At 42.6% G+C, this 14817-nt stretch overlaps 1 protein-coding gene across 1 annotated transcript in view; it reads right to left on the reverse strand.

Annotated features, from left to right (window-relative positions):
• The window catches only part of LOC120026163 (talin-1-like), a 156274-nt gene that overhangs the window by 7673 nt on the left and 133784 nt on the right, over nt 1–14817 (reverse strand). The window contains exons 34-39 of the mRNA XM_038970989.1: nt 14105–14221; nt 13421–13606; nt 12901–13008; nt 4036–4141; nt 741–865; nt 144–269 (exon numbers count right to left, since the gene is read on the reverse strand). Coding sequence (XP_038826917.1) covers nt 144–269; nt 741–865; nt 4036–4141; nt 12901–13008; nt 13421–13606; nt 14105–14221 — 768 coding nt within the window. The remainder of the gene's footprint in view (nt 1–143; nt 270–740; nt 866–4035; nt 4142–12900; nt 13009–13420; nt 13607–14104; nt 14222–14817) is intronic.

The raw sequence follows: 14817 nt of genomic DNA on the forward strand, positions 1-14817 counted from the left end.
GCATGAGTTACAGTTAGACGTTACTACCCAGTAGACACAGCTGGGCAAAACTGGTTGAAAAGACGTCATAATTACATTATTTCAACCAGTGAATTGCCCCCTGGGTAGGCCCCATACCGTACTGATAACTCTGGAGCGCTTACCTTCCCTTGGGCCACCAGTTCCCTCTGGGCGGCTGAGGCAGCTTTGACCAGAGCGCTGGTGGCGGCTGCGATCGATTTGGCCGCCTCCAGGATCTGCTCCTCGAAGTTCAGGCTCTCGTCCGCTTCCTGTTAACAAAACACAGAGAATGTTGGAGTCAGGAAACACGTTAAACACGCCATAACCTACTTTATGGCGCGACAAGTTGAGGACGCGGTTACAATACACATCCTGAGTGGTGTTAATAGGCCTGTTCTACTCTACACCACTATGATGAGCACAGAAGGTGTCAACTACAGTATGTAACTCAAGCCCTCGACTCAAACATGAACATCTAAATGGATATCTAGACATTTTAAGTAGACGGTATCATTACTGTAGGGGTGTTCAAAGTGGACAGCGGACAGCTAACTAGTCCAGGAGGCCTCTACCCTTGCGGTCAAGACTGCGTAAACCTTTGCACAAGGAGTGGAGCACCAACACATGGTCTCTGATCCATAGGTGGAGGGTTAGTGTGTGACTTTGTCCCCCGCAGAGAGGCTTAGCTGGCTGGGCGAGGCATGGGGACCTCCTGACGCGGGCAGAAAAAGCCTCCTGACCTTGGGTTTGGTGCGGGGCCTCAGCAGCTCCAGTTTCCTGGCGGCAGCTTCAATGGCGGCAGCAGCTCCCAGAAGCTCGTTCTCAGCGATGACCGTGGGGTCCTCGGGGTCCACCCATTCCGTTCCTGTTGACACACACAAACGACATGTTAGTGCTAAACAACAGTACTCTTATTTATGGTCACTATGAGGCATTACTGAATGCTCCTGTACAGTACATCACATGGTTATCTTCATAATAGTTTTTGTCACACAGAACATTATGCCACAAAGTTGTACTCTGAAAATGGAATGGTAATAAACATTCATTTTGCAGGTATATACAGTGTGTTGGGAGCCCATTGGTCCAGTGCATCACATTCAACATCACATGGTTACCATATATACACTGTTATAGTTCTCTTCTAAAGGAATATAGATTTCCTTTCCACCAGTGAAAAAAGTGATTTAAAAAAAAGTTAAGTTAAAAAGTTATCCTTTTTAGATAAAACTATAATAAATCTATTCACGCCACCAAATAACTGATTAAAACACACTGTTTTGCAATGAAGGTCTACAGTAGCCTCAAATGCCCTCTGTAGGGTAGCACCATGGTGTAGCCAGAGGAAAGCTATTTTCCATCCTCCTCTGGGTATATTGACTTCAATACAAAACCTTGGAGGCTCATGGTTCTCACCCCCTTCCATAGACTTACATAGTAATGATGACGACTTCCGGAGGACGTCCTCCAACCTATCAGAGCTCTTGCAGTATGAACTGACATGTTGTCCACCCAATCAAAGGATCAGAGAATTAATCTAGTACTGAAAGAATAAGCTACAGCTAGCTACCACTGCAGTGCATAAAATGTGGTTGATTCAAAGAGAAAGATAATAGCTGAACAGTTTTGAACAAATTAGCTATATATATTTGATTGTATATTTTTTTTTCTTTCACTTATCTAGCTAATGTAGCTAGCTAATTTAGCCTACTCAAACACTCGGTTCAAACAGAAAGGAATTATATTTATGTTAGCTAGCTGGCTAAGGCTAAGTGATGATGCTGTTTGTATGTGGCAGCTACAAAAGTGAACTGTTTGGGCGGGTGATCGGGGGTGTATTTATTCCGCAGATTCTGTTGAAAAACTTTTCTTAAACTAAAGCAAACGGAACGAAATGGGGATAAACCTACCTGACTTTGTACAAATGATTACAACCTAGATCAGCTTAGATGCAGGCAAGAGTGTGCAAGGCGGTATTGAATGTGTCACTGTCTGTCACCTTGATTACTCAAATTTGTCTCTTGACCTGTGCACCTATGTTATAAACTTTAATTCGTAGCCTAGGTTGTAGCAACCTCATGATGGGTATAGGGAAAATTTGAGTATCCTGTAGTAGCCTAAACCTATCGATGTTACATTGAGCTGGGTGAATGGAATATGAATGAGAGTCATCCATTATGCTGTAACACAAATAAAGACATGGTCATAAATCTCACTGATATTAAACGGCACAGACCGCCACTGCTTTCCACATCCTCTGTCCTACTCATGCCTTTAGATTGCTACTGTATTCATACTGCCGATATGATGGACAGCCTTTCAGTGGGCTGTTACCACGTACTGCTCACCACATCAATCTCCACGTCTTTTACAAGAGAGCAGATATAGACGTTCCTGTCTCATCGTCTGTTAAATCAAGACGTGGCATTATCACCAAGCCAGCGGCGAGGATTCCCTTTCAGGCTAAAGCATCTCTATCGGGGACTGCAGAAGATTGCTCTTTGGGGGGGGCTCTAGTATTTCCCCTCTACATCGGTGGGCGATGTGCTCATGGTGCTGTCTTGTTCTTGACACCTCCGGGATGGGGACTGGAGACGGCCGTGTGAAAGAGAAGGGCCCGTCGGGGCAGCAGCTAAGCGGGGGTGCTGTAAATTGAGCCTCAACGTTATGCGGGGCGGCCGCCCCCCTCTGACAGACTTGGGCTGAGTCTCATTCCAGAGGTGCTACCCTTCCTTTCTTTCTGCCCTCGTTCGATGTGCTTAACAAATCTGACATGACTAGGTATAGGTGTAAGCAATATCTCCACCGGGTTTCAGTCATACTGCTAACACCTATCCTGCCCTATTAGATCTGTGACGCGATAGCAAGCTAGGCCAGAAGGGGAGGGGACAACTTTCAGAAATAAACTACAGCCATGGGAAGCTGCCATGCTTCCTCCTAAATAAACTACAGCCATGGAAAGCTGCCATGCTGCCTACTAAATAAACTACAGCCGTGGAAAGCTGCCATGCTGCCTACTAAATAAACTACAGCCGTGGAAAGCTGCCATGCTACCTACTAAATAAACTACAGCCATGGAAAGCTGCCATGCCGCCTCCTAAATAAACTACAGCCGTGGAAAGCTGCCATGCTGCCTACTAAATAAACTACAGCCGTGGAAAGCTGCCATGCTACCTCCTAAATAAACTACAGCCATGGAAAGCTGCCATGCTACCTCCTAAATAAACTACAGCCATGGAAAGCTGCCATGCTGCCTACTAAATAAACTACAGCCGTGGAAAGCTGCCATGCTGCCTACTAAATAAACTACAGCCGTGGAAAGCTGCCATGCTACCTACTAAATAAACTACAGCCGTGGAAAGCTGCCATGCTGCCTACTAAATAAACTACAGCCGTGGAAAGCTGCCATGGGAAGCTGCCACGCTGCCTCCTAAATAAACTACAGCCATGGAAAGCTGCCATACTGCCTTTTGGATAAAGGCGTGCGTCCTCATGCTTCCCAGACAAAACATTTCGGAAGAGTTCATGCATATATTATGACAACATTTTGTGATGTTTTTGGTCTTCGGTGAGGGTTTTTCAGCTGTTCAGGCACACAACATTGTTTCTAGAGGCAAGCCGAAGTTCGGAGCAGAAAGTCTACACCCCTTCGTCAGTGATTGGTTAACAGTAGAGATTCTTCAATAAAGTCTCTTGTCATTCAACGAGAGACGACTCGTTTTCATGCACATTTTTTTTAAATTGAGAAATACTGCACCAAACAACTTAATTATATGTAGTTTGATGAAAATTTATGACAGATTTCTTGAGTTATCTTAGATTAATTCTGACTATTTTGAGGAAGTGAATAGTGGCTATGGCTATGCCGCTTTTTTCTTGTTTTTCAAGCAAAGGAATTTTAAGGGAGTTCATTTCGGCTAGCTGAGTTCAGCTAGGCGCCAGCCAAACTGAAGCATGCTGACGCCTTAAGGAGAGGAGAGGTGGAAGAGCGACACGTGGGGAATGTAGTTCTGTAATAATAAGAGGTCAAGGTACCCTTCATGGCCTCGGCGGCCTGGATGAGCTCGGTGACGGAGCCTGCCACGCGCTTGGAGTAGTTAGCCAACTGCTGCTTGAGCTCGTGGCTGGGCTTCTGGATGATCTGTGGGAAGGGGACAAAGGAGAGACAACAACAGTTAGTCAGTCTCGCTCTCTCTACTAGGGTATTTGTAGGACTAACACTGCCAAAGACAGGGGATCTTTCGCAATGAATCTATCCTCAAATCCTCTCTCCTCAAAACACATTGGACCTTCTCCTTTAATACAGTCAAGGAGGAGGAGATAGGAGGAATCCTAGAAATACTAATTGAGCCACAGCCCCCATTGACACCTCAGACTTCAGCTATATTGCTTATGCTTCAAGACATTGCAATTCAATCATCTGTCACCTGCTGTACCTACGAACACTGCTGGGTCATCCATTTGGGACCATGAAAATGTAACACTGCTGGGTCATCCATTTGGGACCATAAGACTATTTCTAACTGACAGTTAAAGGTCTTTAAAAAGAATTGGGTGACAAATTTAAGATAAAGATATCAGGCTATTTACATTTAGCAATAAATAAAGGTGCTACAAAGACACCTTGTTAACAAACATAAACCACTCAGCCTCCACATGCCAAAGCACATTAGCAGTTTAGTCCAATTGGATGTGGACATAGGTGATCATGTGGGAAGAGCTTGCTAGTTGGTAGTGGCAGGGTGGTAGTGGGAGAGGGTGGGTTATCCCAGAGCCATAGGCAGTGTCTGAAAATGTTACCAGACATCAAATCCTTGCTTTTCCCATACTGGTTTCTGCAATTCCTCTCAAAGCTCATTGGATGAGAGGATCCAAAGTACCTCCCTCAGTCCTCCTGCAATGAGCTTTGACAGGAATTCAGGAAACAAGATTTGACAGCTAGTAATGTTTTCAGACTCAGCCATAGATACAGAGTTCAGCTAACTAGTTCAGAGTTCAGCCATTACAATGCATTCTCACCAGAAAGGACCAGCATTGGAACATTTGGTGCCAACATGGCATGGTCTATAGACGTCTAGCCTCAAACAAACAGTCAAACTCAGTATATAATATACAGTAGATGGCTCTAGCCAGTCCCAGGCAGTGCCCGACTCATTATGTGTGTGTGTGTGTGTGTCAGTGTCCTCAGAGTGTCCTCCAGTGAGATGGACCTGGCCAGTTGGGCCTGGCAGATGACAGGTGCAGGGCATTAACAGTGCTCTGTGCCTGTGGGACGCGCTGCGCCGAGGCATGCTGCGCTCCAGTTCATTCAGATGCGCTACTAGGAAAAGACAAGAGGAGCAGCGTGGCTGCACAGGAATGGGTGGCATGGCCGCTAGCCACACGCAAATACATACTGTACGTAGGTCTACACAGGGACGCAACACACACAGGAAAGTCACATTTACACATGGGAGTAACACACACACGTAATGAGTTGACCTGAGCCCGAAGGTCATGGAGAACTAGAATAAGGAACTTATACTTTTGAAACAATACAGGGCATGGGAAAGTAATGAGTTGTGTGTATTGTGCACTCAGGCAGAGAATTCCAACACACTCGGGCACAAACACATTATGTACATATACCCTGTACACACATTATGACAAACGTAAATCTCCATGCAGCAAGATAACATTAGTTACATATGTGTTGTTAAGAACAATCTGTGTATTTCTCAATGCAATGATGTGTCAACTTGCTAAAAATCAAACATTATTTATAGTATTAGGATACTACCGCTTCTAGTATTAGGATACTATCATATTAGGATACTACTGCTTCTAGTATTAGGATACTACCATATTAGGATACTACCGCTTCTAGTATTAGGATGCTACCGCTTCTAGTATTAGGATACTATCACTTCTAGTATTAGGATACTACCATATTAGGATACTACCGCTTCTAGTATTGGGATACTACCGCTTCTAGTATTGGAATACTACCATATTAGGATACTACCGCTTCTAGAATTAGAATACTACCGCTTCTAGTATTAGACTACTACCATATTAGGATACTACCGCTTCTAGTATTGGGATACTACCATATTAGGATACTACCGCTTCTAGTATTGGGATAATACCGCTTCTAGTATTGGGATAATACCGCTTCTAGTATTGGGATACTACCGCTTCTAGTATTAGAATACTACCGCTTCTAGTATTAGGATACTACCGCTTCTAGTATTAGGATACTACCATATTAGGATACTACCGCTTCTAGTATTGGGATACTACCATATTAGGATACTACCGCTTCTAGTATTGGGATACTACCATATTAGGATACTACCGCTTCTAGTATTGGGATAATACCGCTTCTAGTATTGGGATACTACCGCTTCTAGTATTAGGATACTACCATATTAGGATACTACCGCTTCTAGTATTAGAATACTACCGCTTCTAGTATTAGGATACTACCATATTAGGATACTACCGCTTCTAGTATTGGGATACTACCATATTAGGATACTACCGCTTCTAGTATTGGGATACTACCATATTAGGATACTACCGCTTCTAGTATTGGGATACTACCATATTAGGATACTACCGCTTCTAGTATTGGGATACTACCATATTAGGATACTACCGCTTCTAGTATTGGGATACTACCATATTAGGATACTACCGCTTCTAGTATTGGGATACTACCATATTAGGATACTACCACTTCTAGTATTGGGATACTACCATATTAGGATACTACCACTTCTAGTATTGGGATACTACCATATTAGGATACTACCGCTTCTAGTATTAGGATACTACCATATTAGAATACTACCGCTTCTAGTATTGGGATACTACCACTTCTAGTATTGGGATACTACCACTTCTAGTATTGGGATACTACCATATTAGGATACTGCCGCTTCTAGAATTGGGATAATACCGCTTCTAGAATTAGGATACTACCATATTAGGATACTACCACTTCTAGTATTGGGATACTACCGCTTCTAGAATTAGGATACTACCATATTAGGATACTACCGCTTCTAGTATTGGGATACTACCATATTAGGATACTACCGCTTCTAGTATTAGGATACTATCATATTAGGATACTACCGCTTCTAGTATTAGGATACTACCACATTAGGATACTACCGCTTCTAGTATTGGGATACTACCACTTCTAGTATTGGGATACTACCGCTTCTAGAATTAGGATACTACCGCTTCTAGTATTGGGATATTACCATATTAGGATACTACCGCTTCTCGTAATGGGATACTACCGCTTCTAGTATTGGGATACTACCATATTAGGATACTACCGCTTCTAGTTTTAGGATACTACCATATTAGGATACTACCGCTTCTAGTATTGGGATACTACCATATTAGGATACTACCGCTTCTAGTATTGGGATACTACCATATTAGGATACTACCGCTTCTAGTATTGGGATACTACCATATTAGGATACTACCGCTTCTAGTATTGGGATACTACCATATTAGGATACTACCGCTTCTAGTATTGGGATACTACCATATTAGGAAACTACCATATTAGGATACTACCGCTTCTAGTATTAGGATACTACCATATTAGGATACTACCGCTTCTAGTATTAGGATGCTACCGCTTCTAGTATTAGGATACTATCACTTCTAGTATTAGGATACTACCATATTAGGATACTACCGCTTCTAGTATTGGGATACTACCGCTTCTAGTATTGGAATACTACCATATTAGGATACTACCGCTTCTAGAATTAGAATACTACCGCTTCTAGTATTAGACTACTACCATATTAGGATACTACCGCTTCTAGTATTGGGATACTACCATATTAGGATACTACCGCTTCTAGTATTGGGATAATACCGCTTCTAGTATTGGGATAATACCGCTTCTAGTATTGGGATACTACCGCTTCTAGTATTAGAATACTACCGCTTCTAGTATTAGGATACTACCGCTTCTAGTATTAGGATACTACCATATTAGGATACTACCGCTTCTAGTATTGGGATACTACCATATTAGGATACTACCGCTTCTAGTATTGGGATACTACCATATTAGGATACTACCGCTTCTAGTATTGGGATAATACCGCTTCTAGTATTGGGATACTACCGCTTCTAGTATTAGGATACTACCATATTAGGATACTACCGCTTCTAGTATTAGAATACTACCGCTTCTAGTATTAGGATACTACCATATTAGGATACTACCGCTTCTAGTATTGGGATACTACCATATTAGGATACTACCGCTTCTAGTATTGGGATACTACCATATTAGGATACTACCGCTTCTAGTATTGGGATACTACCATATTAGGATACTACCGCTTCTAGTATTGGGATACTACCATATTAGGATACTACCGCTTCTAGTATTGGGATACTACCATATTAGGATACTACCGCTTCTAGTATTGGGATACTACCATATTAGGATACTACCACTTCTAGTATTGGGATACTACCATATTAGGATACTACCACTTCTAGTATTGGGATACTACCATATTAGGATACTACCGCTTCTAGTATTAGGATACTACCATATTAGAATACTACCGCTTCTAGTATTGGGATACTACCACTTCTAGTATTGGGATACTACCACTTCTAGTATTGGGATACTACCATATTAGGATACTGCCGCTTCTAGAATTGGGATAATACCGCTTCTAGAATTAGGATACTACCATATTAGGATACTACCACTTCTAGTATTGGGATACTACCGCTTCTAGAATTAGGATACTACCATATTAGGATACTACCGCTTCTAGTATTGGGATACTACCATATTAGGATACTACCGCTTCTAGTATTAGGATACTATCATATTAGGATACTACCGCTTCTAGTATTAGGATACTACCATATTAGGATACTACCGCTTCTAGTATTGGGATACTACCACTTCTAGTATTGGGATACTACCGCTTCTAGAATTAGGATACTACCGCTTCTAGTATTGGGATATTACCATATTAGGATACTACCGCTTCTCGTAATGGGATACTACCGCTTCTAGTATTGGGATACTACCATATTAGGATACTACCGCTTCTAGTTTTAGGATACTACCATATTAGGATACTACCGCTTCTAGTATTGGGATACTACCATATTAGGATACTACCGCTTCTAGTATTGGGATACTACCATATTAGGATACTACCGCTTCTAGTATTGGGATACTACCATATTAGGATACTACCGCTTCTAGTATTGGGATACTACCATATTAGGATACTACCGCTTCTAGTATTGGGATACTACCATATTAGGAAACTACCATATTAGGATACTACCGCTTCTAGTATTAGGATACTACCATATTAGGATACTACCACTTCTAGTATTGGGATACTACCATATTAGGATACTACCGCTTCTAGTATTGGGATACTACCGCTTCTAGAATTAGGATACTACCATATTAGGATACTACCACTTCTAGTATTGGGATACTACCGCTTCTAGAATTAGGATACTACCATATTAGGATACTACCGCTTCTAGTATTGGGATAGTACCATATTAGGATACACCCGCTTCTAGTATTGGGATACTACCATATTAGGATACTACCGCTTCTAGTATTGGGATACTACCATATTAGGATACTACCACTTCTAGTATTGGGATACTACCATATTAGGATAATACTACTTCTAGTATTGGGATACTACCGCTTCTAGAATTAGGATACTACCATATTAGGATACTACCGCTTCTAGAATTAGGATACTACCATATTAGGATACTACCGCTTCTAGTATTAGGATACTACCATATTAGGATACTACCGCTTCTAGAATTAGGATACTGCCATATTAGGATACTACCGCTTCTAGTATTGGGATACTACCATATTAGGATACTACCGCTTCTAGTATTAGGATACTACCATATTAGGATACTACCACTTCTAGTATTGGGATACTACCGCTTCTAGAATTAGGATACTACCATATTAGGATACTACCGCTTCTAGTATTGGGATACTACCATATTAGGATACTACTGCTTCTAGTATTGGGATACTACCATATTAGGATACTACCGCTTCTAGAATTAGGATACTGCCGCTTCTAGTATTAGGATACTGCCGCTTCTAGTATTAGGATACTGCCGCTTCTAGTATTAAGATACTACCACTTTTAGTATTAAGATACTGCCGCTTCTAGTATTAAGATACTGCCGCTTCTAGTATTAAGATACTGCCGCTTCTAGTATTAGGATACTACCATATTAGGATACTACCGCTTCTAGTATTGGGGTACTACCACTTCTAGTATTAGGATACTACCATATTAGGATTCTAGTATTGGGATACTACCACATTAGGATCCTACCGCTTCTAGTATTGGGATCCTACCACTTCTAGTATTGGGATCCTACCACTTCTAGTATTGGGATCCTACCACTTCTAATATTGAGATCCTACCACTTCTAATATTGGGATCCTACCGCTTCTAGTATTGGGATCCTACCGCTTCTAGTATTGGGATACTACCACTTCTAGTATTGGGATACTACCATATTAGGATACTACTGCTTCTAGAATTAGGATACTACCGCTTCAATTATTAGGATACTACCACTTCTAGTAGCTCTCATATTATATTACATTTTGTGTGAAATTATGTTGTGGATAAAGTTCGGAACGACACAGTTTCATGTGTACAACCTTTAAAGACCCACATCACTATGCTGAGAGAGTTTCCGTTTGAAAAAATACATATTTTTGTGTTTTTTGAGCTTCCATACTACACAATGAGGATGAGGAAGTGCATCTCTGGTTTCTCAAATATAAGTGAAACCAAAACATTTTATTTGGTTGTAAAAAAAAAAAAACTAACCTTTTCTTTAAAACCAGCTTGAGAGCCAGGTAAGTGTAGATCTGAGGTAATATAATTGTATTAACAACTTTAGAGCCAGATAAGGAGAGATGCGTGGATCTGATCTGAGGTAATATAATTGTATTAACAACTTTAGAGCCAGATAAGGAGAGATGTGTGGATCTGATCTAGGATCTGTTGAGGACAGTGTTCTCAGGGCGGTGAAAGTATGTCCCCAGAACTGGGTCAATGTAGCTCCACACTCGTGCAGTCAATCACATAGCCTTACTAATACTCACCGGCTACATCATCACAGTCAACAGTGAGACCCAGAACATTCACAGGAAATTGGGGGGGAGGGTGGAGAGGAAATTCATCAGGACCTTTCGGTTACATTTTAATGGACATTCAATTTCACGGTGGAGAAAGTATAAGAAAATACCAGGTGAGAAAATGTGCATGGAAATAGTTCGTAATGTGATATCATCTTTATATCGTTTGATTTTCATGTATATCTATAATAATGAACAACTTAATCATGGCAGAATTCTATCTTGAGATCTGTGCATGTGACAAAAAAATTCTGAAATCTCCCATTGACATCAATGCATGATTTATGTGAAAGTCTGAGTAAGTCAACGTCCAAGTAAGAACACAGATCTCAAGTTACGATTTGTCCCTTTTGATTTCTCTTTTTGCAACCAAACAAGCAATTTAACAGCTCCTAAATATAGTTCCAATATCCCTGCACCCTGAGGAAGTCCCTTGCTGATTAGTTCCTGAGTGGAATCCAAGAGCTCTAGTGGTCACCATGTTAACCGATATCCCTTCCTTCTTAAAGGAGTGAGATTGCTATACACCATCTCTATAATAGACATGACTGTGGCTTAACACCTAGCGCTTCCCGCCCACCAATTAGACCCGTCTTAGACAAGGGGTGTTGAGGAGGAAAAAGGACATTGACATTATATGTGACCTCTGACATTGGGAGTGGGGGCGGGGCTATGGGTTGGTTTTAATGATAGATAAGGCTTTTTATGTCCCATGGCAACAGATATGTCATAAATCACATGGTAAATTAATCTCTCTGTGTGTGTGTTTGTGTGTCTCTGTGTGGTGGTGGTTGTGTGTCTTGGCAACAACTCTTGGGACAATATTGACACTCTTGCTCAGTTATGGGGGCAGAGGGGCAGGTCTAGTATTTTGGGACCTATAGGAATTGCTGTTTGAAACGGTCTCATCCAGAGCCCTCTGGAAGATGTGGGGTGAAGGAACGGAGGGAGGGGGTGTGTGTGGTGGAGGGGGATGTGGGGTGATGGGAGGGAGGGGGTGTGTGTGGTGGAGGGGGATGTGGGGTGATGGAAGGGAGGGGGTGTGTGTGGTGGAGGGGGATGTGGGGTGATGGGAGGGAGGGGGTGTGTGTGGTGGAGGGGGATGTGGGGTGATGGAAGGGAGGGGGTGTGTGGGGTGGGTGGGGTGAAGGGGGATGTGGGGTGTGTGGGGTGAAGGGGGATGTGGGGTGAAGGGGGATGTGTGGTGAAGGGGGATGTGGGGTGAAGGGGGATGTGGGGTGATGGGAGGGAGGGGGTGTGTGTGGTGGAGGGGGATGTGGGGTGATGGAAGGGAGGGGGTGTGTGGGGTGAAGGGGGATGTGGGGTGTGTGGGGTGAAGGGGGATGTGGGGTGTGTGTAGGGTGAAGGGGTGTGTGGGTGTGGGGTGAAGGGGGATGTGGGGTGAAATATATCTACTGTGTGTGGAGCCTGTTGTTCCAGCCCAGCACTAACGCACCTGATTCAACTAATCATGATTCAGTGATTCATGTTGTTCCAGCCCAGCACTAACGCACCTGATTCAACTAATCATCACCTTGATTCAGTGATTCATGTTGTTTAGTGCTAGTGGGCTTGAACCAACGCCTACACATCAAACCATACCCTGCAAAAATCAGCACTTTGACAAACAGCGGCCATTTCTTACCGCTTAAATAAAATAATATTTTATTAAGAGATACATGTAATCTTACCACTAGCACATGCTCCAGCAGACCCAGGTAGCCCACGGCACACTCGTTGCCATAGCGCAGGGCCCGGCTCTGAACTTCTTTGCTGACCTCTGGGTGGTAGGCGGCTTGCTGTGGAGACCACACAGACACACATTAGTACGGGACATGTATGACTGGTGGACAAATAGATAACATTGGGTTTTTCTTTGCTGTATTCATAAATATTCATTTCGATAATTACAAAAAGGTATTAGAGAGCTCGTCATTCCAGCTAGTATGCTAGCTGCTCCCATAGACGTCCAGTCATTGCGCTAATGCTAGTTATCAATGGCTCCAGAAACTACCTTCAACTTCCTTCAAACAGAGATATACAAATGGTATCCATGAGTTCATCTGACTCTGGGTAAATAGAAAAAAATGCCTTAATTGCCAAAATCTTGAAGTATCCCTTTAAGGTTGTCAAGGGCGATAAGCTCCAAGGAGTTAGAGAAGATAAAGGTTATCTGAAGGTTATCTAAGGGTCGTCTTGACCCTTTCTGACCTTGCACGAGTGCAGCATGTCGGCGATGGCCCTCCTGCTCAGGTTGGCCGTAGCGATTACGTCCTCCTGGCGACACGAGTTCCCAGCAGCCACTGCTTTGGCTGTTGCCTGGGTGATGCCTTTGGTCATGCGGATGAAATCCTCTGGAGTGGACGTCTTGGGGGGAGGATCACCATTGCTGAACACCTGAGAGAGAACAAAACAGTAACTATTTACTTAGCCTGTTGGTAGCTATAATACTTGATTATTTGTTATAATAGGACATTATAAAAAGGCCCATACGTGTATATAGGATTATAATATGTTATATCTTTCTTCAAAATAGTTTTTCAACTTAACAATATAACTTACTGTGATGATAAATACACTATTGTGTATTTGATGTACAGATCATTTTTGAATACGGTATTACAGCATTGTATGACGTGTGTATGACGTGTAAGTGATTATGTTAAATGACTTGTGAGGTGAAGCAGAAGGCACATTTCCATCTCACTTGACAAATGTGTATTCTATTATACTATTCTCAAATTAAAGCTAGTTGATTTTGAGTTGAAACTTCTGCTGTCCAGTGACACTTCAAGACAACTGTCCTCTGATGTGACAGCATATAAATAGAATGACAGAACAGTGACTTGAACGGGAATTCTAGTTATTCTATTTGTGTGTGCCAGTGCCACTCACAGCCAGTTCCTGTTTGATGTGTTCAATGGTGGCCTCCAGTCCCCGTGTGCCCTTGGTGGCCTCATCCTCCACTGCCTTCACTGTCTTCAGGAGTGACGTCACGTTGGTCACCATCACCTGGGGGCACAAGGGGACAGACATACAGTAGAGGTGTTATTACTATGTGAAAGAGTTGGGGGACAGATATATTGGGACATTCTCATGGATCAGAGCTATTCTTCCCCTTAAAGTCCAGAGCTCTCAACCACACTGGTGTATTCTCAGGTATGGTAGAGAGAAGGGAACTGGTGTATTCTCAGTCAGGTATGGTAGAGAGAAGGGAACTGGTGTATTCTCAGTCAGAGACAGACAGAGACACTGGGAAGAGAGAGAGAGAATGGGAGAGACTGGGAAGAGAGAGAGAGAGAGAGAGAGAGAGAGAGAGAGAATGGGAAGAGAGAGAGAGAGAATGTACAGGGAAGAGAGAGAGAGAGAGAGAGAGAGAGAGAGAGAGAGAGAGAGAGAGAGAGAGAGAGAGAGAGAGAGAGAGAGAGAGAGAATGGGAGAGACTGGGAAGAGAGAGAGAGAGAGAGAGAGAGAGAATGGGAGAGACTGGGAAGAGAAAGAGAAAGAGAAAGAGAGAGACTGGGAAGAGAAAGAGAAAGAGAAAGAGAGAGACTGGGAAGAGAAAGAGAAAGAGAGAGACTGGGAAGAGAAAGAGAAAGAGAAAGAGA

Source organism: Salvelinus namaycush, chromosome 31, assembly GCF_016432855.1.
Source record: "Salvelinus namaycush isolate Seneca chromosome 31, SaNama_1.0, whole genome shotgun sequence".
NCBI lineage: Eukaryota > Metazoa > Chordata > Actinopteri > Salmoniformes > Salmonidae > Salvelinus > Salvelinus namaycush.